The sequence below is a fragment of the Aspergillus melleus genome (assembly GCF_016097325.1).
Source record: "Aspergillus melleus strain CBS 546.65 chromosome Unknown contig2, whole genome shotgun sequence".
Lineage (NCBI taxonomy): Eukaryota > Fungi > Ascomycota > Eurotiomycetes > Eurotiales > Aspergillaceae > Aspergillus > Aspergillus melleus.
This window is the reverse complement of record NW_025763371.1, coordinates 4,811,190-4,837,827: the sequence shown is the minus strand read 5'-3', so window position 1 is coordinate 4,837,827 and position 26,638 is coordinate 4,811,190. Positions and strand designations below refer to the sequence as shown.

The 26,638-nt window shown below is 50.9% G+C and overlaps 12 protein-coding genes across 12 annotated transcripts; 7 read left to right on the top strand and 5 right to left on the bottom strand.

Moving 5' to 3' along the window:
* The first annotated feature begins 654 nt into the window (after nt 1-654).
* On the top strand, nt 655-2,241 carry LDX57_004506 (uncharacterized protein). Its single transcript, XM_046086168.1, has one exon. The coding sequence runs from the start codon at nt 851-853 to the stop codon at nt 1,274-1,276; it is 426 nt and encodes a 141-aa protein (XP_045942131.1). The 5' UTR covers nt 655-850; the 3' UTR covers nt 1,277-2,241.
* A 161-nt stretch (nt 2,242-2,402) lies between these two features.
* Nucleotides 2,403-3,271, top strand: RPL33B (60S ribosomal protein eL33; the record flags this gene model as incomplete). The annotated part of the gene is made up of 6 exons (XM_046086167.1): nt 2,403-2,427; nt 2,595-2,604; nt 2,743-2,796; nt 2,858-2,899; nt 2,961-3,061; nt 3,174-3,271. 6 exons carry the CDS (start codon nt 2,403-2,405, stop codon nt 3,269-3,271), a joined length of 330 nt encoding a protein of 109 aa, XP_045942130.1.
* Nucleotides 3,272-7,211: 3,940 nt separating this feature from the next.
* LDX57_004504 (uncharacterized protein) lies at nt 7,212-8,746 on the top strand (the record flags this gene model as incomplete). The annotated part of the gene is made up of 5 exons (XM_046086166.1): nt 7,212-7,404; nt 7,568-7,645; nt 7,747-7,869; nt 7,924-7,980; nt 8,058-8,746. The coding sequence occupies 5 exons, from the start codon at nt 7,212-7,214 to the stop codon at nt 8,744-8,746; spliced, it is 1,140 nt and encodes a 379-aa protein (XP_045942129.1).
* A 950-nt stretch (nt 8,747-9,696) lies between these two features.
* On the bottom strand, nt 9,697-10,449 carry LDX57_004503 (DUF3602 domain-containing protein; the record flags this gene model as incomplete). The annotated part of the gene is made up of 5 exons (XM_046086165.1): nt 9,697-9,828; nt 9,929-10,051; nt 10,175-10,244; nt 10,318-10,348; nt 10,410-10,449. The coding sequence occupies 5 exons, from the start codon at nt 10,447-10,449 to the stop codon at nt 9,697-9,699; spliced, it is 396 nt and encodes a 131-aa protein (XP_045942128.1).
* Nucleotides 10,450-11,177: 728 nt separating this feature from the next.
* Nucleotides 11,178-12,589, bottom strand: PIC2_2 (putative mitochondrial phosphate carrier protein; the record flags this gene model as incomplete). The annotated part of the gene is made up of 6 exons (XM_046086164.1): nt 11,178-11,247; nt 11,311-11,330; nt 11,388-11,733; nt 11,783-12,036; nt 12,095-12,259; nt 12,314-12,589. The coding sequence occupies 6 exons, from the start codon at nt 12,587-12,589 to the stop codon at nt 11,178-11,180; spliced, it is 1,131 nt and encodes a 376-aa protein (XP_045942127.1).
* A 366-nt stretch (nt 12,590-12,955) lies between these two features.
* On the top strand, nt 12,956-14,062 carry LDX57_004501 (putative cystathionine beta-synthase (beta-thionase)). Its single transcript, XM_046086163.1, has 2 exons — nt 12,956-13,279; nt 13,384-14,062. Exons 1-2 carry the CDS (start codon nt 13,175-13,177, stop codon nt 13,813-13,815), a joined length of 537 nt encoding a protein of 178 aa, XP_045942126.1. The 5' UTR covers nt 12,956-13,174; the 3' UTR covers nt 13,816-14,062.
* A 207-nt stretch (nt 14,063-14,269) lies between these two features.
* On the bottom strand, nt 14,270-14,831 carry VMA21 (vacuolar ATPase assembly integral membrane protein VMA21; the record flags this gene model as incomplete). Its single annotated transcript, XM_046086162.1, has 3 exons — nt 14,270-14,406; nt 14,469-14,554; nt 14,731-14,831. The coding sequence occupies 3 exons, from the start codon at nt 14,829-14,831 to the stop codon at nt 14,270-14,272; spliced, it is 324 nt and encodes a 107-aa protein (XP_045942125.1).
* Nucleotides 14,832-15,522: 691 nt separating this feature from the next.
* On the top strand, nt 15,523-18,861 carry FUN30 (DEAD/DEAH box helicase; the record flags this gene model as incomplete). Its single annotated transcript, XM_046086161.1, has 1 exon — nt 15,523-18,861. The coding sequence occupies one exon, from the start codon at nt 15,523-15,525 to the stop codon at nt 18,859-18,861; it is 3,339 nt and encodes a 1,112-aa protein (XP_045942124.1).
* Nucleotides 18,862-19,520: 659 nt separating this feature from the next.
* dus2 (tRNA-dihydrouridine(20) synthase (NAD(+))) lies at nt 19,521-21,320 on the bottom strand. The gene has a single exon (XM_046086160.1). It carries the CDS (start codon nt 21,124-21,126, stop codon nt 19,783-19,785), a length of 1,344 nt encoding a protein of 447 aa, XP_045942123.1. The 5' UTR covers nt 21,127-21,320; the 3' UTR covers nt 19,521-19,782.
* A 1,264-nt stretch (nt 21,321-22,584) lies between these two features.
* Nucleotides 22,585-23,724, top strand: ipp1 (inorganic diphosphatase IPP1; the record flags this gene model as incomplete). The annotated part of the gene is made up of 5 exons (XM_046086159.1): nt 22,585-22,761; nt 22,851-22,970; nt 23,038-23,381; nt 23,441-23,524; nt 23,583-23,724. The coding sequence occupies 5 exons, from the start codon at nt 22,585-22,587 to the stop codon at nt 23,722-23,724; spliced, it is 867 nt and encodes a 288-aa protein (XP_045942122.1).
* A 490-nt stretch (nt 23,725-24,214) lies between these two features.
* On the bottom strand, nt 24,215-24,535 carry LDX57_004496 (mitochondrial 54S ribosomal mL53 protein; the record flags this gene model as incomplete). The annotated part of the gene is made up of 1 exon (XM_046086158.1): nt 24,215-24,535. One exon carries the CDS (start codon nt 24,533-24,535, stop codon nt 24,215-24,217), a length of 321 nt encoding a protein of 106 aa, XP_045942121.1.
* A 614-nt stretch (nt 24,536-25,149) lies between these two features.
* SEC20 (putative protein transport membrane glycoprotein Sec20) lies at nt 25,150-26,427 on the top strand (the record flags this gene model as incomplete). The annotated part of the gene is made up of 3 exons (XM_046086157.1): nt 25,150-25,463; nt 25,524-25,771; nt 25,823-26,427. The coding sequence occupies 3 exons, from the start codon at nt 25,150-25,152 to the stop codon at nt 26,425-26,427; spliced, it is 1,167 nt and encodes a 388-aa protein (XP_045942120.1).
* Nucleotides 26,428-26,638: the final 211 nt, after the last annotated feature.

Here is a 26,638-nt window from a genome sequence, read left to right as displayed (position 1 = left end):
CTTTCCTTTCCACTACGTCGATGCTGCCGCCAGACCCCGTCCGAGATGATTCGACTCTTTTTTATCTAATTAATTCCGGTGGATGTTTTCTTTTTCCTTTTCTCTCTTTTACATTTTTCTATTTCTTTCTTTGTTTCTTTTCAAGATGCTTGCCATTTGAGCGGGATTTATAATCACATAGCTATAAATGTTTAAAATAAAAGGTCATGGGATCCTATATGTTTTCTCTTTTGGCCCTTTTTTTCCCGCCCTCTTTGGTCTCTTTCTAGTTATCCGTTCTCCGGAGGGACTGGTTCTTCACCGGATATTAAGTTATCTCCTATCGTGGCAACGTCTCGCATTATTATATCATAGCTCAACCAACCTTTACTGCAAGGGAAATCAAATCAGCTCAATCCTATACACTGATACAAAGAATGCATGGGAAATTCTATAGTCATCAAGCCTGTAACTCCGAGTCCCCTCCCCCCACGTATCTTAATAATATCCTATCAGTAATCAATTAATCACGTACCTCCTGACCGATTAATGTCTGGGTGAGAGAGACTAGCTAGTAACTATTACTGATATTATCCGAACCACCGACGCTGGAAATTTCATCCCAGCGCGCTCCACCGAGGACCGTCCATCGAGTGGATGTCCCCTTTAAGGCACGTTTTGGAATGGCCGACCCCGCGTGCGCTAAACCTAGCAATTCGACGCCTTCCCAACGATGATCTGACTCAAGTTGGTCCGCGTGACAAGGGGAAGGACAAATTAACGGCGCTTATGGCTTCTTATCGTGGATTCCCAGCGAATCCGCGGAGTGCGGGCAGTTTTGGTCAATGTTACCTCAATCAATGAAATAATAATGTCAGTGCTTGAAGGGTGGAGCTACAAAGCATCACAGTTTAGCCCCGAAGAAGCCGGCCACTTGCTGCCATTCATTGTAAAGGACCGACACATTAATCTTCAAGGGGATCAAATGATCGACATTCGTTTGGTGCATTTGTGCTGCGAAGTGTGTACATCCATGAAACCTTGCGACGGGCTTGCGTTCGCTTGCCGTCGGATGTATCTATACCGGAGCGGTACACAACAGCGACTTCGGACGGTCTCCACGCATGGGACTGTTGCAGAGATCGCGCCAGAAGCTGCAGCGAAGATTACTGTGTCTCCTGAAGCGCCTCCCGGTGACCCTACTCGTGGAGAGATGGATCGGCGGATTTGTCATCTGGAAAGAACGATACGGATTCTATTTTCCCGGAGGTCTAAAACAGGAAAAAAAGAGAAATGAAAACAAAAATAATAAAAACTATACTCCGTAGATGCAGACCGAATCTTTCGGCCCAGTGCAGTCCGGAGTTAGTGATTACATCCCGAGGAAGGGAATCCCTGGTTCTGGACAATGTGAGGAATATCAACAAGGCCGATGTGTCCAGGACCTTTGTGATTGGATTTTGGTACTTTTTCCTCTTTCACTTCGTTGACTAAATTTTGCCTGTCCTCTTCCCCTTTTCGCGTGTTCTCAAGGTTCAGAATCATCCCAGTAAAATTTCCCAAGAGCTTCAAGCAGTATTGCGTGCTATGCGTCATGTCAAGATTGTTGCCGATATCCTAGAGGGTGGGGCGGGGAACTCGCTATATTTCCAAATAAGTGCTCCCGGTATGATGGCACCGAAGGGTCTCATCTTTTGGGTTATATACTCCGTACTGTACAGAGGACACCCATGACAGTAGGACTATACTACTCGGCATCTTATCTCACGCCTCAATATGAAGATACGCTGTTACTCAATGTACATCGGTCAAGCGCCCCGAATTTGATGATCTCACCCACCTCGGGGGTCATTGAGGGCCGAGAGGGAAAGACTGAAAAAATCCCCCATCTTGACAAGTATCATCACGATGCACTATGATGGAGCCCTTTGTCGTCATGGAGGGAGGAATCAGCAAGTTTTGTCAGCCAAAGGCGCTCTAGACAGAACGTTCCCCCATCCGTTGCAGGAACCGGCGAACCACTCTCGGACTACAGTAGCCCGACGGCAAAATAGCGACGATGGTGGGGTTGGAGGTTGGCGGTCGGTCGGTCTTGGGATCTGAACGATTTTCTCAACTCCCCGTTTATCTCGGAACCCGGAGATTGTAGTTGTTCCGGACGCACTCCCAATGCGGAATAGCGGGTGTTCGGTCCCCTGCTCGAGTCTCCATCACGGGACTTCGCTTAGCCCTGATCGCTAAGCATCCCGTTTAGGTTAGCGCACCGAACACACTCTCGCAAATTGTAAGCCTTGTGTGTGCGTCGACTGATACCTATCGAAGCGACGACAACCACGACAACCCGGACGACTTTTTGCGGGTCATATCTGCCTTCCTTCGACTTGTTTGCGTTGCCCGCTGTTGCTCAGAGAATCGCCGTCAGAATGCCTTCGGAACAAGGTCACAGACGTGAGTAACTTCTTTTGCCCGGTGCCATTTGATATCCTATGTGCGCGATGGCTGGATCTCGGCGGTTGGAGATGAAGAGATCCGGGGACGGTCGCGAATATCGATTGGGATTTTTTTTTACCACACCCACAAAGGACATTCAGGCTAACATTCATTCTTTCTTACAGTCTATGTCAAGTAAGTTTCGATTGTCTACACCGTCGTGTCGCGCACGTCCGAAAATGATCAAATTCGAATTCAATGTTGGATCGGGACATGGGTCGAGCTGCGACATATCATCAGAACAGAAGGGTTAATACGAATTGTTTGTTCTAGGGGTCGTCACCTGAGCTACCAGCGCTCCAAGCGCGCGGTCAACCCCAACACCAGGTACGGATTTACATATGATATTGGGATGAACATGGGACAGGGATTCTGACAACTGGTACAGTCTGATCCAGATCGACGGTGTTGACACCACCGAGGCCGCCAAGTGAGTAACATCTGGAACGCCGTGCTGGATATGGACGAGGTTACTAAGACTGGTTTCGCAGCTTCTACTTGGGCAAGAAGGTCGCTTTCGTCTACCGGGCCAAGCGTGAGGTTCGGGGTTCCAACATCCGGGTGATCTGGGGCAAGGTCACCCGCCCTCACGGTACGTGAACTCGATGCATCCAGCGAAACAGATGCGATTTGTCGATGGCGAGAATATCGGGTCATGGAATCGAAATCGGCGAGAAGGCTGACCAGTGATTTCCTTGCAACAGGCAACTCCGGTGTCGTCCGCGCTCAGTTCCGCCACAACCTCCCCCCCAAGTCCTTCGGTGCTACTGTCCGCGTCATGCTCTACCCCTCCAACATCTAAACGAGTCGAATTTCTCTTTTCATGTGTTAGTTGGCACTCCGGAATCTTCGCGCAGACAGTCGGGCAAGGAGTCGACGGTATGAGCCGATGTTGAGATGGAGTTGGCGGGTTGATGATAATGTTCGTGGGAGAGGCAGGGCCGTCCAGCCCTACGAATTAAAATAAAAGAACTCTTGTCTTCTTTACAGCATGGTTATTCTTGTCGGTTACTAGGCATTTAGAAAGGCTTGGCCTGTTTTGGTACTGGCGAGCATCCTATGTCTTGTCTGACAACGTGGCTTCTCCCATCTGTACTGATGATCATAACACCAATGAATACCATTTCAACAAAGTTCGGGTTTTCGTGCTACCGTACAGGAATCAACTGGAAAATTGACAACGATTGATAAGCAACACCTGAGATTCCGGCAGCACGCTCGCCTTTTTCATGAGACACCAACCAGATGTATCAAGACCGCTCGTTATCGAACCATTCCATATGCGACATTTGGTGCTCGACATTCCGGTTTTAACTTAGGCTAACAGATACACCTTTTATTCTCCGGGTACCTGTTTAGAGCTATATGAATTCTGTGCTTCAAGCAGTTCATTCCTTCGCACAAACTCAAGGTTGTACTCCGTAGGCAGCTTGGGAATATGTTCAACCGCGGTTTTCATCAGTATCAATATATATGGCTTCGTAAATCGGCCAGCTTAGTTCCAACAGATGTTATAACTGCTATAGTTCGTAGGCGCGGAGCTAGCGATCTATTTGATCTTGGAAGGAGTCCAGTTCACAGCAGGCCTTGTCATTATATACCTAGTTTGGGTATCCTATCACTTAAGACAACTGTATTTTAGGAATAATTCTGTTTTCAACTCGGGGCTTTCAGCTGCATGCTCCATCTATATAGCATTATGCCGTTTCCCTTCAAAACTTGATATATTCTTGACCGCGTGGATCTATCCAAGGGAATAAAATATGTGCTCTCGAGACCTCTAGACAACAGACGGCTACCTTTGTTTTGTACATAAAGCATCCAGCACTATCAGGTCGAGAAAAAAAGGTGTTTTGGCCTTTACTGGCATTTAATGGCCTTCCAGAGTCATGCTTTCATGGTCGGTATAGTCAAGGGCGCATATTGGCAGAATGAGGGCCGAAAACGCTGAATTGATTGAACAAAGGTAAGGCTTCGGTTCATATGTTATGTAGTTCGATTGCAATTGTATTTCACCCGCGCCCTGGATTGGCCTATGTATGCCCCTGAGAGGTATTTACATGAGGACCAGGGAAAGGACCTAAGAGGATATATCTCGGTCCATGGAATTAGGCCGAGAAAAGGCGCGGATTTGAGTTTTACCTATATGTCTGATGATTGACAAATACCTCAAACTAAGGGGAAGCTTTAGCTTTGCCTTTAATTCCGGGATGTGTAACTACTGCTAGGTGATGATTAATTTCTAAGAAGCCAAATATTGATAATCAGAAATCACACATCTCATGAAGATGGGCAAAGTATACAAGAGAAATTGAGACTCATGTGTCAGAGCCTGACGCGTCTTGTCTGTCCAGACAGCTGAGATAAACACAATTGTATTCAAGGGGTTCGCTATCATTGTATCACCTGGGTCTGGGGATAGTATGCTTTCAAAATACGCGAGCCAACTGCCAGCAATGCGATTTTGAAAGCCTCGATGTGATTGTTCAGCCTAAAATAAGCATCAGTTGTTAGTTACAGCCCCCATTCCAGACCAACACCCCAGGACCCAGATATATATTCCTCATGATCTGCCCGAATATGCACCAGAACCAAGAAATCCATTTCAACTGAAAACAGAATGATATCAGAAAGCCATCTAGATCGAACGACTCCCCGCAATCCGGAGTAGGGGTGAAAAATGATTCTGGAAAGGGGACTCCTTGCATTGTTTACCCCGAGTTAATAGGGATTAAAGTAGGCGCCATCCCCCACCGCGATGACCCACCAGGATACCTTGATGATCGTCACGGATCCTCCAACAGCCAGCCGCCGACTTGATCGACTAGCGGTTTCGACGTGGCCAACTCTGTCTTCCGCACGTCAATTAGGTTTGGGGAAAGCAGATAAGAGGGACCCGACCTGCTATGCGAATACGATGAATTATGAGAATGCCCGTAACCTTCATTAACTCTTCCTAGGCGATCGCCGGCATCGACTGCAGCGAATGAAGTTAGGCCGAAATGCAAGAGGCTGGTTCAGTTCAATACAGTACGTGATGCATACAGCTCGTCGCCAGTTTCATCAGACCAGGTTAGGATCCGGTTGGACTGCAACGATGCAAGCCCACCTTGGACTTCTGCAGCAGAGATTGTTGTGCAACAGCTTGTGCATGTATAAGGGATTGGCTGCGAGCCACCCATCCCTCTTGAAATCTTGGACAAGAGACAAATCCTGTTTCATTCCAAGTGCCACATAGCCAATGGGAAGAAGACGGATGAGCCAAGCGCCGGGTTAGTCGACCTTTTAGCGGTCCGACTAAGGAAGGACATGTCTTGGGCACGTCCATGGGAGGAGCAGCAGAAGTGCGCAGATTTGCCAGACTAGACCAGACTAGACTGGAATCGCTCAGTGGTGAAAACAGAAGAAAACATGGATAAGCAGAAGTTTTCCCGTGCCTGAGTAACCAGCGCAGGGCAAACCATGGGAGACTTCTGCCAACTGAGGGGGAAATTGCGTAACGTCGACGAAAGTCTGGCCAGGCGCGGTATTTTATCGCCGCCGCTTGTCTTGATCGGGCCTAGCTGCTTTCTTAGCTTGGGCTAGTGGCGTAATCTATTCTATTTCCGGGTCCTGCGTCTGGTAATCGGTACCGTCAGCTGCTCATGCACGTTTTTCTTTTATCTTCTTTTCATTTTTGGAGCAAACGAGCACGAGTCAATGACAGATGCAAAGGTGGATTTTATTGTTTCCCCCGAGGGAGCAGAGTCCACGAGACTTCTGGGGTAGGCAGAGAGACACCAATTGATAGATATCATACCCTTCATCTAATCTCCCAGCAGTCGACTATCCTGGTTCTCTAAAGAAACAGCAGCGGAGGGTCAATGAACTGGCTAGGTTATTTCCAGAACAAACAAGAAAGAACCCGATTGACTTCTAGTCCGGTGGCTTCGGCTCTCACGCCGCCGTCCGACCCAAAGCTGATAGGAGGTGTTCCAATTGTTCATCGATTGTCAGTCCCCTCCCATTGCGTGGCGCCTGTCGTCAACACCATGGTCCTCTTCTAGTCAAAAAGCCTCTCTTGTCCTCTCAAGACCGCCTGGCCTTTCTTTCTTCTTCCTCTTTCTCTTCCTCCTCATCCCACCTTCGTTTGGACAGCGACAACTTTTTCGCCGAATTTGCTTTCTCTTCCAGCTCCTGCTATTCCTACAATCTGTATTACTACTACAATACCGAATCTGCTTATTGCCACTGCTTTCCTACCCCTCCAACCATCGCTTTTTCCCTGCCTGCAGGGTTCATTTGCAGCCAGTTGTGGTCTGACCACGACCACCTCTTCGACGCTCTCGTTTTGCGGTGGCAACCCTCGTTCCTGTCATTGCATCTTCCGATTGTCTGGACGACTTATGTAAAACCAAAACTCACCAGGATCAGCTCATCGACTTGACTCGAATTTCAGCATCGGTTTCAGTTGTCTCTCTAGTTAGATTTCAATCAAATTAAACGTGCGAGCCAGTTTCAGGCAACGGAGCCCATTCAACCCCACTTGACAGTCAAAGTTTCGTGCGCTGCAGAGTCGTGAAAGTGAATGTCTCGAAGCGCCTGATACTCGATCAATCAGTGTGCACCATCATACATTCCTTGGCGGTTTCCACCCCATCGTGGTTGCGCTCCACAACGGCCGCCATAGTTCTAGCAGATCGCAAGGATTCCAAGGAAACCCGTTTTATCAGGCGCTAAAAACAACGGGGTGATAATAAAAAATGGCGGCCCCCCAACCGGTCGCGTCTCCTAGGCGCAGTCGAGGTTTCAGTCTGAGGTCGGAGAACTCCCATAATTCCAACAACTCTGGCAAGAATAAAACCCATCATCGCACCGAATCCGCCGAGGAGAAGGCAAAACGCAATCTACATACCAAAGCCGACCCGATGGTTGCTATGAGCGAAGCGCAACCCAGTATGTGTACCCTTATCTACCCTGCTCCACACATTTTTGGCAGTCGCGCTCTCTCCTTTTCTTTCACTTTTTAAATCCAGCTATTGCCTGTCCAACCCCCACCGCATTGTCGAAAATTTCCGACCGATTTGCACCCATGATCCGACTGACAGATCTCATTTAGTGACGGTTGCTCTGGAGAAATCGAATCTGGGCTCGTTGAGGGACATGGAGCACAAGGATCAATACGGGAATGCAATAAGTTCGTTGGCGCCTTCCTCCCATCCCCCCTATTGAGACCGTTCGGGATCTTTGGTTACTGAATTCGATACTGACTTTCTCCCCCTTTTCTCCTGAATCTAGCCGAACCCGATCTTTCCAATCCAACCCGTCCTCGTTTTGAGCGCCCGTTGGACACCATTCGGTCCTTTGAGGCCGCAATATATGGCACCTACAGTAGTCGACCAGTTTCGTACGCGAAAACAGGTGGGACACATGCCCTTCGTTTGTCTCATTGCAATTGCTGATATTTGTCTCCAGACTATGAGCCGACTCCCGGACCTGATTATACCAGTAGACGCAGCAGCTATTTTGGAGGTACCTCATCCTATTCTTGATTCAGTTTCCTGTGCTGGCTTGAAGGTCGCCTAGCTAACCGAAATGATAATGTGCAGCACCCAATGGACATCTGAATCGGGGCTATAGCGAACAAGGCGCATACCATAATGGCCGAGGGACGTATTCGCGACCGGACAGTTTCGTCGATAATTATGGCGACGGGCCCCCTCCGGAGAACCATTATCCCTATAATCAGGGTGGCAGAAGACCGCGACGCCATCCTCGCATGAAGTCCGAGCACGCAATGTACGGGCAAAATTACGGTCAGAATGGTTATGCTCCGAACGGGCACTCGCAGAACGGCTACCACAAATCCTATGAGAATGTAACGGCGGCGTCAGGCTCAGGCAGCAACACCGACCAATGGGGCAATTCGACTGATCCCAGTTCCGTGAACAGTTCTATCGACCAGCTCCAGCAACAACAGCAGATCCAACGGATGGAAGAGAGAGCGATGGCAGAGAACTACGGATTCCAGGGATTTGGCCCAGGGCCCAACCTGGAGGGTCAGGCAATGTCCGGGGCGGCTGGGCCGGCGCCCGGAAGGATCAACCTGAGCAAAGATTCCCCGGCCACCGATCCGACAGCTGGCGGCCCCGTGGGCGGGCCTGTTGGTGGACCATCAGCTGCGACTGCCGCACCCACTCGTCGCCATTTGCGCAAAGCGACCAATGCTTCGGACGTCAGCGATACAAACACAAAACGCAAGAGCTGGTTCAAGCGACGCTTTAGCAAGAACAATTAGTCGATCTTCTCCACACCTCCCTTTTCTACCTTTACCCCTCCTTTCTGTTACCTCTTTCCATCCCTCTCTTTCTCTCTCCTGATGCGTGGTCATTGTCCTCTTCCCCCCTTTTTTTATCTTTCTACCCATGTAATAATTGACCTGGCGTTTCTTGCTTTCTTTCTTTTTCTCGAGTACAGCCAACGGGAACTTCGGAACGGGATAACCTGGGAATAATATTTGCGTTCAGCTTGCCATGATTATCTTTCTATTAGCATTTTTATGTTTATTGTTCTCTGTCTGATTTTCTGTTGACGAGACCACGAGACTTACATGGGATGCACGACGGAATCTATCTATTTTATCTTGTTTTCTTCGTTTTCATGAACACCATTCTTGACCATGTCTAGTAATATGGGTGGGTTCATTGAATTTTCTTTCTGTTTGTCTTTCCAGTGATATATTCAAGTTTAATCTTCTCAAATTGAAAATACATCTTTGATCATGGAATTGGGGATGAAACTGCAAGATGTGATAAGTCACAATTACAAGGTGATGATCCATATAGTCAGATGGCAGCTCCCTGTTGATCTGTGATAGAATGTCACCAGAGACTGTAGGCCGTGAAGATCTTCATCTTGTCGAGTCTGTGATATATGGGATAATGAAAGTAGCTGGTCTGATGACTAGCATACTGTAGATTTATAAGGTAACTGTTGAAAATACCCCGTAGACAAGAAGCAGACACTAGAACACAATGAACCGACAATGGGAATCACAAGAACAGAGAAACAGACGCAGACACAGACACTAATACATACACACACACACACATCAAAGACAATTCAACAAGTCAAGTGGATAAGGCAAATGCAGACCGGCAGTTGAACGTGGATGAACAACCCAGCACAGCAGCCTTCCAAACAATCCAGACTATTTAGGTAGTCAAGACACAGTAGGAAGAGTCAAGTTTACTTCCTCCCTAGCAACTTATGTTTCAATTTATCCGCCAGTCCCTCATGAGCTAGAGACTTCTGGTGCTTCTTCTCTTCTTTCTCTTTCTTGTGCTCTTCGTCGAGGTGCACGTTGCCTTGGCCGCCGCGCTGGATTTGTCATGGCCATGTTAGATATAGATACTGGACAGGCGGACGGAATAATAGGTAGGTATTGGACTAGATCCGATGGGAAGGAAGAATGACATACCCCAACGTGGTAATCTCCGTCGCCGGAATTGCGGATCGCGAGTTCAGGAATTACCTCCGCGTCGTGAGGGGATCTGCTCGTCGGACGCACATGTGGAGAGCCGATGTTGCCGGCACCGCCTCGCTAGATATCTGTTAGATGGGATGCTTGTGTTTTGCGAGATGCAGTCATTTGATATGAATCGAGGATAGAGGTGGGGTGTGAAGGTATGGTTCTGCGCAGTCCGTATGGATTTTGGATACTTACACCGGCAGAATAGGCGCCATCGCCCTGGTCGCCGTAGACTCCTTCACGGACTATACCGCCATCGACGTAGCTGGTGGGATGTTAGAAGGATGGGAGAACATTCTTGGAGACGACGTAGGAAGGGAGGGAGGGAGGGAGTGTACGGAGTAGAGTCAGCGCCGATGTTTCCTTGACCTAGAGAGATGACATATGAGCATGAGGTTCCGGGATAGATAAGCTCAAGGGATGCGCGCACCTCCTCGGCCATGCGACACGACAGGTTCATGTTCGCCCATGATGGATCGCGGGGCTGTATGTTGATGGGGGTCTAGTCGAGGGGTCGGAGTCAGTATACGACAAAGAAACGCGAAAAAAAGGCTGATTAGAGACAGTCTTATATTATGACACAGGAGGAAAAGAACGCGATACATGGTGTAAGCAGCGTACCTGGAATGAATGGATCGCAAATGTTAGGCGCCTGTTTAGGGTTTCTAGATCAGATGGTGGGTGTATGGAGACAAAGGTCGTAAGATGCAGCCCTTCGGGCATCAAAGGAAAGGACCGGATCTTATATAAAACCAACAACCTTGTCCCTTAGAGTCAGACGGGCCAGATGAGACTAGATCAGCTCCGGGTGATCTCAGGGACGAGCCCTCGTTGGAGGCGATGCGACAAGAAAATGGGAATACGAATGACGTCGGGTCCCTTTGATGATAAGATAAGGCCCGGCGGGTGATTGGTCCCGCCCGTGACTAACGGCGGTTGCTGATAACCAATTCTTGGCGAGGATCTCGTCAGTCATGGCAGTTAGTTGCATTAGGGATAGTAGTACATAAGGTAGTCCTAGGGAGAAGGAATGGATAGAAGAGAGGAGAGTGTCATATCATTCATCAGTGACAACTTATCGTGCCCGTAGCCAGTCTGCTTCGCTCAAATGTTCATACTACGACCCTACAGCACTACACCTAACAATATATCCGTCACGGACCCTACCGACCGACCACGACATTCAGTATTCTTACTCTTACTTCTTTTCAGGAGCAGGACCTCCACCGGTGGTCGGAAGACCCATGAAGATCTTGAATGAATCGTATCTAATATCCGTTAGCAGGCATAATTTCGCAAAGGAATCTAATCGGAGCAGAGGCAACACATACATCATCCATTGCAGTCCGGTCTGTCACAATGTCCATGATTAGCAAAAGCATTGCCCTAGCGAGTCAGAGAAACTTACCAAAGTTCCGATCATAACAATTCGGACGGGAAGACCGTTCCACAAGCCCTTGAACCCAATGTCCTTGTAGATCCGACTGGTGGCTGCACCAAAAGCCTCACCCGCCTGGCGATTTGCATTCAACTTACTCACCATCACGTCGGCAGGGTGGGATACAATGGCGCAGAGAATACCGGCCAAATAACCACCAATGAAAGCAACACCTGTTTGGGCTCCCTTGTTGTAGTCGGATTTCTGACCAGGCAGGTAACGGTAGATCATCTCCACAATGGTTTCAAAAGAAGCGAACTTCATCATAGTGTATGGAATCTGACGACCCCAGAGAGGGTACAGACCCTTGTAGAGACTGATCCCGATCAGTTTCATCGAGCCGCATCGGACTGGAGTATACTTACCCTGCAACGCCCTCCTTCGAGACAATGCTGGTGATACCGCCAAAGGTCGACCTGAATTCTGGCGGGATCGTGGTCTGCGTGCGCACCTTGACGGCTTCGAAAGGACAGAGGGCCACATCGGCGATGAGCTCGGCTGAGGCGCTAGCTGCCAGGTACAAGGAGGTCTTCCAGCGGTTGGCGTTTTCGGCACCGACCAAGTCGCTGTAGAACTTCTTGAAATACTCGTAACCACCGTATTTGAACGCTCCTTGCGCCTTGAAAAGTCAATCAGTGATGGGAATATCGGTAGACACTCTGATCCCCTCAGCTTACGCTGTAACCGAAGAAGGTAGGACTCCATCCAGTAAAGACCCCTCTCAGGCCTTCGGCGCCACGGATTCTGCGGAATGCCTCCCCATTGCTCTTGTAAAGCAGCGGGTCGACTTGCCGCCGACATTTGATCAAGTCCAGCGGCGTTACTGCTGTATGAGTCAGGCCCTGTAGAATGGACAGTTAATAGCGGGAACAGAATGATGCCTAAGAAATACATACGCAAGCAAGCAGTCCACCGACAGTACAAGCCGCATAGTATTTGGGAGTCCACGGTTCAATATGCCCTGTCTTAGCTTGCACTTTTTGGCTGGCGACATTGAACTCGCGAGTTGCTTCCTTTGCCAAAGACTGTGCCGATTTCTTGGGGTCATCAATCACACTCCATGCGGGGAAAGGGTTCCTTTGTTTCGGTGCCGGAGCAGCCGACTGTTCTTCAGCCCGACGCAGCGGATGGTGGGAGAAAGCGCTCGCAACGACGCTCTCGGAGGGTAGCATGGCGACGACCGTTATTGCAACTCAATCGCGATGAGAGTTATCTCGTTCCGAGTAGACGAACTTCGAGATTGATGGGCGTACTCCGTAATGCTGATGGTTCCTTATCTATCTATAGAAGCGACCGAAGATCGTCTCCACTTTTATTAAAGTCAGTAAGAGTAGGTACTCCGGAAGGACATTGAGAACGATCAATGGAGAGGGAGGCGGGCAGAATAAAAGAGATTGGAAACGCCACTGACCTTGATTCTGACAGGACCCGATGAAACCCTGCTATCAGGGGCTAACAGGGGAGGAAGGGTGCAAAGTACCGTAAATAAATACCTCGTTGCGGGCGAGGGACCCCGGGACCCCGTGACTCAGCGACCATGACGTCGCAGCGTGACATCCCGAGGGTGGGCCGCCTCAAATTTATCATTGGGTCACCCCTCAATCTTCCCTCCAGAATACGCACCACCATTCTCTTGACGGAGACGGAGTCCAACATACCGAACCCCGATATATTCAGCATCCTCAACTGCCATTGCTGCTACCAGACTCAATTACCTCTTTCGCGCACCCACCTCTCGCACAACTTAACCGATCATCATGGCTTCCTACATGTCCGCTAGCGAGGCCTTTGCCCGCGAGAAGCTCTCCCCCAATGCCGACAAATCTACATCGCAAGCCTCCTGGGCCGACAAGTACCGCGGAGTTAGTTCTCCCTGCTACTCTAACCGTCCTTCCGGTCCTGGCCCAACAATCCTTCGGGGCTGGGAACCGACACAAACCCACTATACTAACATTGCTCGTTTCAGGCTACCGTCGAGGACCTGGACCCCCCTCTCGCTCTATCGGTCTCCCCCAACGACCCTATCTCCTCCGCCCTGATGGCCGCCTACGAGCGCGACTACACCCACCTCACCGTGATCTCGTCGACGAAACGATCTCTGCTCGGATACCTCAGTATCCCCCGGTTGAGGGAGCTGCTGAAGGAAGGCGCCGTGAAGGAATCGGATTCCGTGTCCGCCGCGATGCAGCGATTCAACCGCAAGCGGGGCACCTACCAGGTGATCACGATGGAGACTCCGCTGGAAGAGCTGGAACAGTTCTTCGAGAGCGAGGCGGGCCCCAGCGGCGAGAAGAGGGAGAAGCAGGGCTTTGCCGTTGTGACGGATGCCTCGAGGAAGTTTGTGCTGGGGGTGGCTACGAAGGCTGATCTGGAGGAGTTTGTCAAGAGACGGCCGTGATGGCGTGCTGGTTCTTAGGGTGCGGATTTCTTTTCTTGGGATTATGTTACATGTTTGATACACATATCGTTAGTGCATTTCCAGGCGCAGCTATTCAACATGGACTGAATATATACTATGCGGACTCCACTAGACTGATGTTTCCGAAGTGTATGCGATTGTAGTCGAATTACTGGCGTTCAAGTACGCTTGAAGTATCTATTAGCGGCATTACTCAAGATTCTGGTGAATGAAGATTAAACAACAAAGACGATCAAACAAAATCGGTAATCTGATTCACATAGTCAAGGAAATCCTTCATTTCGTACACAACCAGGCTTGCCATATAAGCCTAAATACGCCCAATTAACTGAAAATGTAGAACAAACACCCGAATTCCCACGAGTACAAATAACAAAGGACATGGGTATGGAGCAGAAATCCAGTGAATGTAGTCAACAAGACTTAGACCAGCCTACTGGGCCTTCTTTTCCTTCTTCTTTGCCAAGGCTTCCCGCTCTTCTTGATCCTCCTGCCACGCGACGAAGATGTAGGCGAAGAGGACTATATTTGCGGTAATGGCTGCAAAGACGCCCGCAATGGTTGCGCTCGCTGTGCAGGCGTTAGATCGGGGGCCTTGTGTTAAGAAGGAAGGTTCAAATGCTATTACTCACAACCAAAAGATACTGATATGAAATACATGCCGATGGGGGCGGAGATCATAGCTGCCGTGAACCCGAGCAGTTTGAAGATCACATGACTAGAGAAGACGAGTCAGTCTTGCATATGCAATCGACGAGGATATACACGAGAGGGATGATCCCATGGGTTGGTGAATGCGCATCCGACGTGGTTGCACGGCTTGACCATTCATCTCTCATCCGTGATCATTGGGCAGTGGCCATGTGGCATCAGGCAGGAGAGCGTAGCACTTACGTGGGGACTGCAGGCGTAACGTCAGAATCCGACGGTTTCTCGGATACTGATGGGGGTACAGCATCTGCTGGAGATTGGGAGTGAGGGCGACGACTGGCCATGTTGGATGTGTGTTTCCGTGGTCAATATGAACCCAGGACGGAGGAATTCGGGGAGTTTGATGAACTGTTGGGATAGCAGAGGGTATAGAGGGTTTTGCTGAAAGTGAAAATCAAATAGGCAGATCTAGAGGCGCTGTAAACACCCCGTCTTCAACTCGACTGGAATGTAAAGTCTCTCGGAAGGAAGTAGATTCCTTCATTAATTCATCTGGGCGGAGGAGATACGACGAGAACGCGGATCTCATTGGGCCCCGGAGCTTGGACGGTTCTTCCCCACGACGAAGAGCCTCTCGTTCGGTCGGTGGCGCGGCTGCTGCTTTCTAGAACAACGCTTCTTTCACTCGTTGCGGTTTTGTTCTGTTCTCTTCCTATACTTATATACTACGTGATCTTTTATTCATTCAACCAGAAAGAACATTTAGACTTCTATCTTCCCCCCCAGACTTTGACGCCTTTCCCCGTCGGTCTTAATTGAAGCGCCAACCCACGTGACGGGCTGCGCGTCTGGGCGCGTTTTTGCTTTTTCCCTTTTTTTTTTCTCTTTTGCGGAGAATCCAATCCGATCTGAAGAGGTTGGACGCCTTTCACTCAGTCGATCGAGCAGGTCCTCCCTGACTGGGTTCCCCCCCCACACTCACTCTCTGTGTTCTTTCACTTCGAATTTTCCCTCTCCCTCTTCCATCCTCTCAAAATGGATGACACCGTTCCCGATACGCCTGTGAGTGACAAGAAGATCATTCACAGCACTCCTCCGCCCGCCGACGCAGAATATGAGACGGTTGCCACCGTGCCGCTGGGAAACCTCCACCATCCCCCGACCACCCAATTGACCCCGGCTTCTCAGCGACTAACGCAGCCCACTCAACTGATCGAGCCCCCTCATTCTGCGAAAAGTAACTCCATCGTCCAGGTCGCTGCTTCCTCTCCTCCGGGCCCTACTTCGTCCCCCTCGCGACCGACCCCGGTCGGTGGTCGTCTTTCGAGCGTCATGGCGCCCAACGGTACGCAGTTTCGTCCCCCTGTCTCCGCAGGTCCGGCCAAACGTGCGCCAGCGATTGACCTCGATGACGATGTTCCGATGTATCGAGGTGGTTCCTCCGATGACGATGCTCAAATGGTCATGAACACGGACATCAAACCCTCCACGTTTACCAAATCTGCTCGAATCTCGGAAGGTGGGAGCGATCCCATGAATCGTTTCAAAGAGATCACGGCGTCGGCAGTGTACAACCCTACGACCGCCAAACGCCCTGCGGCTCAAATGGACCCTGCGCCCAAGGGGATCCCGGTTAAGAAAATCCGCCAGGACGGCCCCTCCCGCGCGCAGCCTGTGTCCTCGAACATCGCATCGCTACAAGAAATCGAAGACTACCAGATGAGAGTCAAAGTTGAACGAATGCAGAAGGTGATGCCGCAAAAGTCTGTGCAGGCTTGTCTGCAGGCCCTCGTTTTCAAGCGTGGGAATTACGACGATGCGTTAGATCATTTGGTCAATAGCGAAGAAGTGGATGCGCATGGTTCGTCGGACGATGAGTTAAGTACGAATAAACACGCGTCGGCGCCGGTGAAGCAGCAGATCAAAGCTCGTGGTACGATCCAAGACAAATGGGCTGCGATGAACCTGCAAAATCGGGGCAGCCAGAAAGCCGAGCCTTCCCAGGAGGAATTGAAACCTCGAAGACGGTTAATGAGAGGACCGAAAAGTCGGGCCACATCTCCAAGCCCAGTTCGCTCGGAATCGCCGCCGAAGAAGAAGCCTGGTCGACTGATCCAGGGTCGCAAACGCGTCTCTCCTGAGCGCTCCGAATCACCGGAGGCGCCCTTGGAGATTTCCGACGATTCCGACTCTGCAGTCGAGGACGGTCCCGAGGAAGGAGGACCGCTGGAAACCAAGGTGTTGAACTTCTTCAACAAGTGTCAGATGCTTGACCTTGCAGACATCGCCGCGATCACCGAAGATATTGCCGAGCACATCATCTCCCATCGACCATTTGCGTCTCTTGACGAGGTGCGCGTGGTTCCTGCACCGACAGCCAACCAGCCCGCGAAGCCGAAAGGGAGTCGTGGGCGGAAGACACCCAAGCCGATTGGTGACAAAATTGTTGACAAATGCTTGGACATGTGGGTGGGGTACGATGCCGTGGACTCTTTGGTCGCTCGGTGTGAAGCCTTAGGAAAACCGATTGCGACCGAGATGAAGAAATGGGGCGTGGATATCTTCGGCAAGCGTGATGGTGAACTAGAGCTGGTATCGATTGATCCTGGGGCCTCCCACGATTCCGGCATTGGCACTCCCGCTAGTCAGCGCTCTGAGGAAGACAGCGATGGCCCTGCCTCCGGATCATGCAAGGCGCGCTTCATCTCGCAACCGGGAATTATGCGCGAAGACTTGAAGATGAAAGATTATCAGATCGTCGGCATCAACTGGCTGTCGCTGCTTTTCGAAAAGGAGCTTAGCTGTATTCTGGCGGATGACATGGGACTTGGAAAGACTTGCCAGGTTATCGCATTTTTAGCCCATCTCTTTGAAAAGGGCATTAAGGGCCCTCATCTGGTTGTGGTTCCCTCCTCCACAATCGAAAACTGGCTTAGAGAGTTCCAGAAATTCTGTCCCACCCTCCAGGTCATGCCCTACTATGCCGGCCAGAATGAGCGGGGAGTGATTCGGGAGACAATCGAGGATAACAGGGACGACATCAATGTCATCATCACCACCTACACCATCGCGAAGGGCAAGGTCGATGCTCATTTCCTTCGAAATATGAACTTCAGTGTCTGCGTCTACGATGAAGGACACATGCTGAAGAGCTCGACGTCTGTCCTGTATGAAAAGTTGATCAGGATTCCGGCCCGCTTCAGGCTACTCCTGACGGGTACTCCCCTCCAGAACAACCTTCAGGAGCTCGCGTCCCTGCTGGGCTTCATCCTGCCAAAGGTTTTCCACGAGCGCAAAGAGGAACTTCAATATATCTTTGCGAACAAAGCGAAGACTGTCGACGACTCGCACTCTGCGCTCTTGTCTGCTCAACGCATCGAACGGGCAAAGTCCATGCTCAAGCCTTTTGTCCTGCGACGGAAGAAGCACCAAGTCATCGATCTTCCGCCAAAGGTTTCTCATGTGGAGTATTGCGAGCTCAATGCCTCTCAGAAAGAAATCTACGAGCACGAGCAGGAGGAGGTCCGCCAGCTTTTGGCTGACCGAGCAGCTGGCAAGAAGACCGGCAATCGGTCTGCCAACATTCTGATGAAGCTGCGCCAGGCCGCTATCCATTCCCTTCTTTACCGACGTCATTATAATGACACCACCCTGAGCAAAATGTCCAAGGCATGCCTCAAGGAAGAGCAATGGTCTATGTCCAACCCGGACATCATCTTCGACGAGCTGAAAGCTTACAACGACTTCGAATGCCATACCATGTGCGTCACCTATCCTAAATCCTTAGGAAAGTTTGTTTTGAAGAACGACGAGTGGATGGATTCGGGCAAGGTTGATAAGCTTTGCGAACTCCTTGCGCGATTCAAAGAGAAGGGGGATCGCACCTTGGTCTTCTCTCAATTCACCATGGTTATGGATATCCTGGAACACGTGCTTGAACACCAACAAATAGAGTTTGTCAGGATTGACGGACGAACAAATGTTGAAGATCGCCAGTCAATCATCGACGCCTTCCATGAACGGACAGAAATTCCGGTCTTCCTTCTTTCGACCAAAGCCGGTGGCGCTGGTATCAACCTGGCGTGTGCCAATAAAGTGATTATCTTCGACTCCAGCTTCAATCCCCAGGAGGACGTGCAAGCCGAGAACCGTGCCCACCGAGTGGGTCAAACTCAGGAGGTCGAGGTCATTCGCCTAGTGACCAAGGATACTATTGAAGAGCAAATCTATTCCCTTGGTCAGACCAAACTTGCCCTCGACCAAGCAGTTGCCGGTGAAGATGGCGCGGAGTCTAAGAAGACAGAGGAGGCTGGGATGAAAGCCGTTGAAGACATGGTCCTCGCGGACATGAACCAAGACAAGAAAAGCACATGATCTCATATCTCTGTCATTGGCTGATCTTTTCTTAAAAGAACATTTGAAAACACCTGTTGTTCCTCTTGCTATGAACATACCGCTTGTTTGTTTGACCTGGAGCTGTTTCATGATCTTCATTTGAATCGACGTCATTCATCCATCGGATTAGCGAATTGGATATCTACATGCCGTTGATCCCGCCAGGATATTCGATCCTGTCGAAGCCTCTATGGCCCCAGTGGAGTCTGATGTGAACATTTTTTTGTCGGAGCAAGAGGAAACTTGGTGTTATACGGTGTATTGGGAGCTGTTCATGTTCATCTCCATTTCCTTTTTTTTTCTCTCTTTCGTTTCTTCCCTGTCGTTCATTGTTCATTACAAAAAGGAGTCCGACTGGTTTTTCTTTTTTAGCTAGAGACACTACCTTTCCACGATCAGATGGAAATCTTAATAGATCATTGCACAAGATCTGGCTCGTGCATCTTTTTGTTCGGGGACTCGCAAGCGAGCGTTTTTATGGCCCGGAAAGACATTACGGAGTACTGTATTATACATGACCGAGGTTGATTGCACGGGAGTTTTGCACTTTCTTTTTGGAATAATTAGATAGATGAATAACTTTTCGTTTCTATTGACTTTGATCGATCGTGTATGTGGGTGAAATTATCTTAAGTGGACTTTGCGTGTATGTATGTATGAGTGGGGACAGAAGAAGAAGAAGACATGAATTGAAACGAAACACCTTGGGAATCTATGAGAACCTCCAAACTACCTAGTAAGAACCGAACCGGTATTTGAACACCAGAATAATGCGCTCTGGACGTGAGAGACCAGAAGAATGAAGAACTTTAATGAAAAGCAATGCAACAGCGGGGAATTGGATTCCCTGCATAGTAACGAATATGTATATGAAGGGAGGATGGAAGCGGGCGGAAGAAGTTACGCCGCAAGTTCAGGCTGCTGAGTCGTCTGCTCGGGCACAGGGGCAGTCTCAACAGTCGCCGTGGTCTCGGGCTTTGCCGTCGGCTTGGGGATGGAGTTGGTGCGGATGGGACCTCCGGCAGCGGCGACGACGGGCGAGGTGGGCTTGGAACGAGGGGCCCCGCCGGCCGCACGAGCAGTTTCGTTGTTCTCGAGGGCGTTCTGGACGGCCTTGTTGCGGGCTTCCTCCTTGTAGACGGATCGGTCCGCGATGTTGAGTGTCTGGTCCACCTGCTCGGCAAGAGGCAAGAGGTCCTCGAATTGGAGAAGGTGGCAGCAATCCCAGTAGGACCGCGCGTTCTTGGCCATTTTGAACTCCTTGTTCTTGCCGGGGATCATCATGTTGAGCAGGTACTTGGTGTTGCCGAAGCGGTTCTCGGATTCCAAGCAGAATCGCACGTATTCGTGAACGACGTCCCTCCACGGGAGGAGGCCGCCCTGGGCTTCGGTTTGGAAGCAGGAGGGATTGGTTTCAGCGGCGGTAGCGATCATTGCGCCATCCACGCCGAATTCCTCCATTAGCGCGAGGCCCTCTTCGCGCGAGGTCACGTCGCCGTTCATGACGCACGCCACGCCGGCCTCGTGACAGACGTTGGCAACCATGCGCAGCTGGTCTCGAATGGCCTTCTCCCGAGGTCGCATGGGCGTTGTCCGACAGTGGACCGTCAGGCCCGTGATGCCCGTCTTGACAAGTCTTGTCACTAGCTGCTCCGTCTCCTCGGGCTGCGCAAGGATGCGAATCTTTACCGAGATGCCGATCTGGAAGGGGGTTCCGACCTCGCGGACCAGCGCCTCGAGGATCGCGCACAGTTTATCCGGCGTGCGCAGCAACGCAGCACCCATTCCACCACTCGTGCTGAACGGCTTGGGACATCCCGAGTTCACGTCGATGCCGGCCACGTCGGCGGCGACTATCTTGGCGGCTTCGACAGCCAGCTCCGGCGAGGCGGTGCCGATCTGATAGATGAGCTTGCCCTTCTCCCGGACCGGATCGATGCGGTAGATAACGGAGTCGTAGATGGGTCGGTCAGGGCGGCCGCCGTTGGAGGGCCGTCTGAAGAACTCGATGGTGCCGTTGCGGGGGTTGACTCGACGGGTGGTTCCGATCATGGCGCGGTCAATCGTTTCGGGGCCCCAGACGAGGTCGGCACCATATCTGAGGGCGAGAAGGCGAGAGGGAAGTTCTCCCGATCGAACCATCGGCGCAAGAACGAGCTTGCCACGGTAGTCCACCCCGTTGGCGGGGATGGGCACACGGGGTGGTGCAGTGAGCGAGGTCATGGTGCGAAGGAATCTTTTCATAGCATAGCTTGGTGAGAAGGTGATGAGAGAGCTGACCTTGAGGAGCAGACGCACTTGTCTAGTTAGAGACTCCTATCTGTCGGTCCTGAGGCTATTCGGAGATACTCCACGATCTGGTATATGGATAAATTAATTAAATTGTTAGTCATGGAGGCGGAGAGAAAAAGTCGAGTACACGTGATGATAGCCGATAAGAAAAAATACAGATTACCATCGTGTAAGTTACCGGTACGTGACGCTGTTCCTGCCAAGCATCGATTCTTCTCTTTTCTCTCTCTCCAACACTCCCCGACCACCGTCAACGACTCCATAGACAGCTACGGTCTGACTAGTTTCTGACCAGGAAGAACAGAACAAGTCTTGGAGTCTTGAAACCGCAATGATGCCATTCTGGGCAATCTTTGCGCACATGCTGTCTAGAACTACTTGCGTTCTACGAAGTTCGATTCGATAGTTCCCATGGTGGCACGAGAATAAACTGCCCCCTCAACTTGATTGCTGTCCGCATCCACAGGAATTGGTTATTGGACCTTGCTTCCACTACAAAGTTAAAAGTCTATTCCAACCATCCGAGACTAAAAAAGGATGGCAAACCACCGAACCTCATCGATTCGTCAGCCCATAATGAGTGGAACGGGTCAGACCCGGTGGAGCTCGTCCAGAAGTTTCACCGAAAGAGAACACAAGGAGGAGGATTGACAATGCGCCTAAGACCTGGTAGGACAGGCCCAGTCCGAATTGAAGGTGAAAACCTGGTGGAAGGAGTTGGAGTCATTTATGGTCGAGGGTGGCAATCCGCATCGACATGTTTCGGCCCTGACGGTAGGGATTGAGCTTTACCTATCCCGAGTCACGAGAGCTGTAGACCGAGCATCAGTAGTTCCTAGGTTGTAATAAAGAAAAAAGGTAGAGACCAAGCAAGACGGAAATCAGGAGCCTCGGAAGGACATGCCGGGAGACCGATTTTCCTCCCGACAAATTCCTTTCTCCTTTTCTCTCGGGAGTTTAAAGACACTTGGCCATCCATTGAAGCCCAGCGAAGACGAGATCTCTCGAGCGTGACCAATTGGTTGTAATCGCTCTGCCAATCAATTAGTGCTTGACTTTACAGTCTTACACTGCAGTCTTTGTCCACACTCAATGTCCCTGGGGTCGTCATCGGTGCCCAGACGAGCTCCATTAAGCCGATTGCTGCCCACCGCCTCTCCGATTCTCGCCCGCTTCTCGCGCACATCCGCAACGCTGGCTCCCCCCACTAAACAAGCCACCCCTCCCTCCTCCTCTTCTCTCTCCCCTCCTTCTCTTCTTTCTTCCTCTTCTCTTCCTTCTGCCGTTTTGTCTCCCTCTTCATCCTCATCTTCCCCCCTTCCTAGAGTTGACCGCTCGCTTGCTTCGGCGTCAACTCGTGCTGCTCTTGTTTCTAGACATTTTTCTACTGCCCCGCCACCCTCGCCCAACATGTCTTACACCGTTCGCAAGATTGGCCAGGCCAACACCCTGGAGCACCGTGTCTTCATCGAGCGCGATGGCCAGCCCGTCTCTCCCTTCCACGACATCCCTCTCTACGCCAATGAGCAGCAGACCATCCTCAACATGGTTGTTGAGATCCCTCGCTGGACCAACGCCAAGCAGGAGGTACGACTCCGCCCGACTGCGATCTGATATAACCGCCGATTTGGTTCGTGGCGAGAACTCGACATACTGACCTGATATTCCACAAAAAGATCTCCAAGGAGGACTTCCTCAACCCCATCAAGCAGGACACCAAGAAGGGCAAGCTCCGTTACGTCCGTAACTGCTTCCCCCACAAGGGTTACCTCTGGAACTACGGTGCCTTTCCCCAGGTATGTTGGAGCATGCGCACGTCCTTTCCGTTGGTTTTGTGTCACCATGCTGATTGTGTTTAACCAGACCTGGGAAGACCCCAACACCGTCCACCCCGAGACCAAGGCCAAGGGTGACAACGACCCGCTCGACGTTTGCGAAATCGGTGAGCTCGTCGGCTACCCCGGTCAGGTCAAGCAGGTGAAGGTCCTCGGTGTCATGGCCCTGCTCGACGAGGAGGAGACCGACTGGAAGATCATTGTCATCGACGTCAACGACCCTCTGGCCGCTAAGCTGCACGACATCGAGGATGTCGAGCGCCACCTCCCCGGCCTTCTCCGTGCCACCAACGAGTGGTTCCGTATCTACAAGATCCCCGACGGAAAGCCCGAGAACCAGTTCGCTTTCTCCGGCGAGTGCAAGAACAAGAAGTGAGATCATTCGCTGCGTGCTGTCGTGTAATAAAACAAAACTGACTGATTTTGTCTAGGTACGCTCTGGACGTTGTCCGCGAGTGCGCCGACGCCTGGGAGAAGCTCATCTCCGGCAAGGCTCCCCGTGGCGAGATCAGCCTGTAAGAACCCGTCGTTTGATTTGCCTATCAATTTCGTGGATGCTAATAACCTGTGCAGGGCCAACTCTACCGTTGAGGGCTCCGCTGACCGTGCTGACCCCAGCAAGATCGCCGCCATCCCCCAGGGCGAGAACTTGCCTCCTGCCCCTATCGATGGCAGCGTTGACAAGTGGTTCTTCATCTCTGGTGCTGCCGTCTAAGTCAATCCCCAGAGAAAATCATAAAAAAGAAAATCAAACTCTTCATATCCACCCTGTGGGTGAACACATTTCAACGTCTTTCCTCGTCCATGTAGTACATAGAGTGCTTTGAAAACTTAGCTGCTCGTTTCCGTGTAGTCGTCCAATGCGGGAATCATGATACAATTCACACGCAATTGCGAGCTAGATAACATTAAGCTGGTTGCCTGTGTAGACCTATAAACACTGCTTTCGAAGAAGACAGCATAGAAACACTTATGAAAACATGAAAGTATCTTTCAACAGCTATGGTAGTATATACACATGAAGGTATCGTAATGCTACAGATAGTAAACAGTCTTCTCCATCAATCTCAACATCCCCAGAAGTTCAGCACCGAAACAGGGTCCAACGGATAGGATAGAGATGTCCATTCCATCTCGAGCCATTAGGCACGCCCGACCCAATCGACGCGTGAAGCACCCACTCAGACACAGAGAAATCAATCCAATTAACCCTTCAAACTCTCCTCTCTCTCAATGGCTCGTCCCACTCGCGCAAGCTCCTCAACCACATCGCCAATCTTCATCTTCCGCTTCCCCACCTCGATCTTGACTTCCTTGCCGCCCTTGAATCCGACCAGGATCTCGGGTTCCTGGGTCGATAGACGCGGCAGCTGGTTGACCTTGATGTTGACGTGCGTCGGGCTGGCCGCCGGGGTCGTGGATGGGTTGCGCAGCAGGGAGAGTAAAAGCCTGCAGGGCCGAGAGGAGGCGCGGAACGGGTTGAAGGTGGTTTGCAGGGTAGCGATAGTATGGACGGGGATCGTCATGGTGGGCGGACTTTTGGGGTTTATTCGAGCGGATTAGGTAGTTATGTTTTGTTTCTGAAGTAGATGTTAGTTCAGCGTTCACTTAGAGTGGATGGAGGGAGAGGATAAATGATCGGCTTGGAGAGCATGGATGCGACTAACCCTCACGAACCCTATAAACCAGGCCTTAGAACGCTGGAAATATATGGAAATTAAAAGCACGAAGCCTCGCAATCCGGCCCGAGTCGAAAGAGGAGGTGCAATCGGCGCAAAAGCTGTCGCTGTATCTCCCGGGGAAAATCGCCTGGCGGAGAGCGGAAGAGAAGAAGCAGTGGGTGTGTTTGACGGAGATGCAAACACGTCTGCGGCCTGGCTGGCCTCAGGAACGGAACGGGGCCCCGATGACGCTGTTGCGGCCAGCTCGACCATATCGGCAGAATCCCTCTTATTTGATGCCAGCTGTCGCGTTTGTTTTCTACGCTGCTGTCGAACCGTCCTCATCTGCCTAGAATGTCGACGTGCGGTCTGCTCTGAATTATCGACATCTCTGGATCCGAAATCCACGCCGGCTTCGTTATCCCCCACTCTTGATCGGCCAGAATACGACTGCGATCATTACCACCACACTACATACGATGTCTTCTACTTCTGCACTACAATCACGCTTGAAAGAGCTATCTGCAGCTCTTGGTCGAATCCACCCGCTTGTTTCTCGGTTAGGCAATTTCACCGCCGCGGTTGGGCAAGGCGATGAGGCTCGTTTAGAGTTGGGCGCCGAGATCCACGGTCTGCTGAAAGAGGCGGAGGAACAACTGGAATTGCTGAAGGTGGATGTCGAAGCGCTTGAGTCTGGCTCGGACAGTAGGAGGAAGACTGTGGATAACGAGAAGGAGCTGGAGAGGGAGCGAATTGTTGCATGGGCCGGCAGGTTGACGGATGATTTGAAGAAGTGAGTGCCCTCCAATTGCCCAGATCAACGGTCGAAGAGTTTGCTAATGCCTGATTGTAGAACGCGAGGCGAATTTAGAAATGCCCAGCTACAAGCCAAACGGAATGCCGAACTCGCAAAACGGAAAGAACGAGAGCTGCTATTCTCGAGGTCGCAGAGCGGGGAGAGACAGAAGCAGTCGAACGAGAAGTTGACACAGGATGATATCACCATCAACGCATCGAACGACGTGACCGCGGCGTTGAGGAGAACACATCAGTTGATGCAGGCCGAACTCTCCCGCAGCCAATTCGCGCAGGAAACGTTAGGTAGGTTAGAGCGCGCCGTGAGTTGGAACCGTTGCTGATCTGTACGCACAGAACAATCTACCGCAGTCCTTTCATCTCTTTCCGAGTCCTACACTGGTCTCGATTCTCTTCTCTCGTCATCACGCAATCTTATCGGCTCGTTGCTTCGCTCTCAAAAGTCCGATACATGGTACCTTGAGACGGCTTTCTACATCCTGGTTGGCACCATTACCTGGCTTCTCTTCCGTCGCATACTCTACGGGCCACTGTGGTGGTTGCTGTGGCTGCCTCTCAAGCTCGTCTTTCGTTTCATTTTCGGTATTCTGGGCGTTGTTGGCATCTCAAGCACAGCCGTCCAATCCTCTGCTTCTATCACCACTAGTGAGACGCTTGTGCAAGAAACGCCAGTTGTGACTCCCAAGGCAGAGCCCAGCGTCGAGACTGCGCCTAGCGAAGCCGTTTGGGACCAGCCCCCGGCAACTGAAGAGTTGGATAGTGACCGAATGATCGACCAGATCGCGGAAATGGTGGAAACAAGCGCCGATCATGAAGAAACCTTTATCAAAGAAGAGCCATTACCGGAAGAGTCGCGGACGCAGGATGAACCGCCTCGAAACACCAAAAAGCGGATGTACGAGGCTACCGAGGTGTTGGAGAATAGAAGGGATGAACTATAGATAGATGAGATAATGTTTTACGAAAATATCAATAGTACTATAGAATAATTAATAAGAGAACTCTGCTCTGTAGACCGCATGGGATGCAGAACAATAAAAGTCTTGGCTTTCATGCGCGTATCACGTGGGGACGCGTCTCGACACGACTTCATCTGCGGGTGTCGTCGGTCGTTCGTCAAGCATATTCAACTTGACTCTTTTTTATGAATCA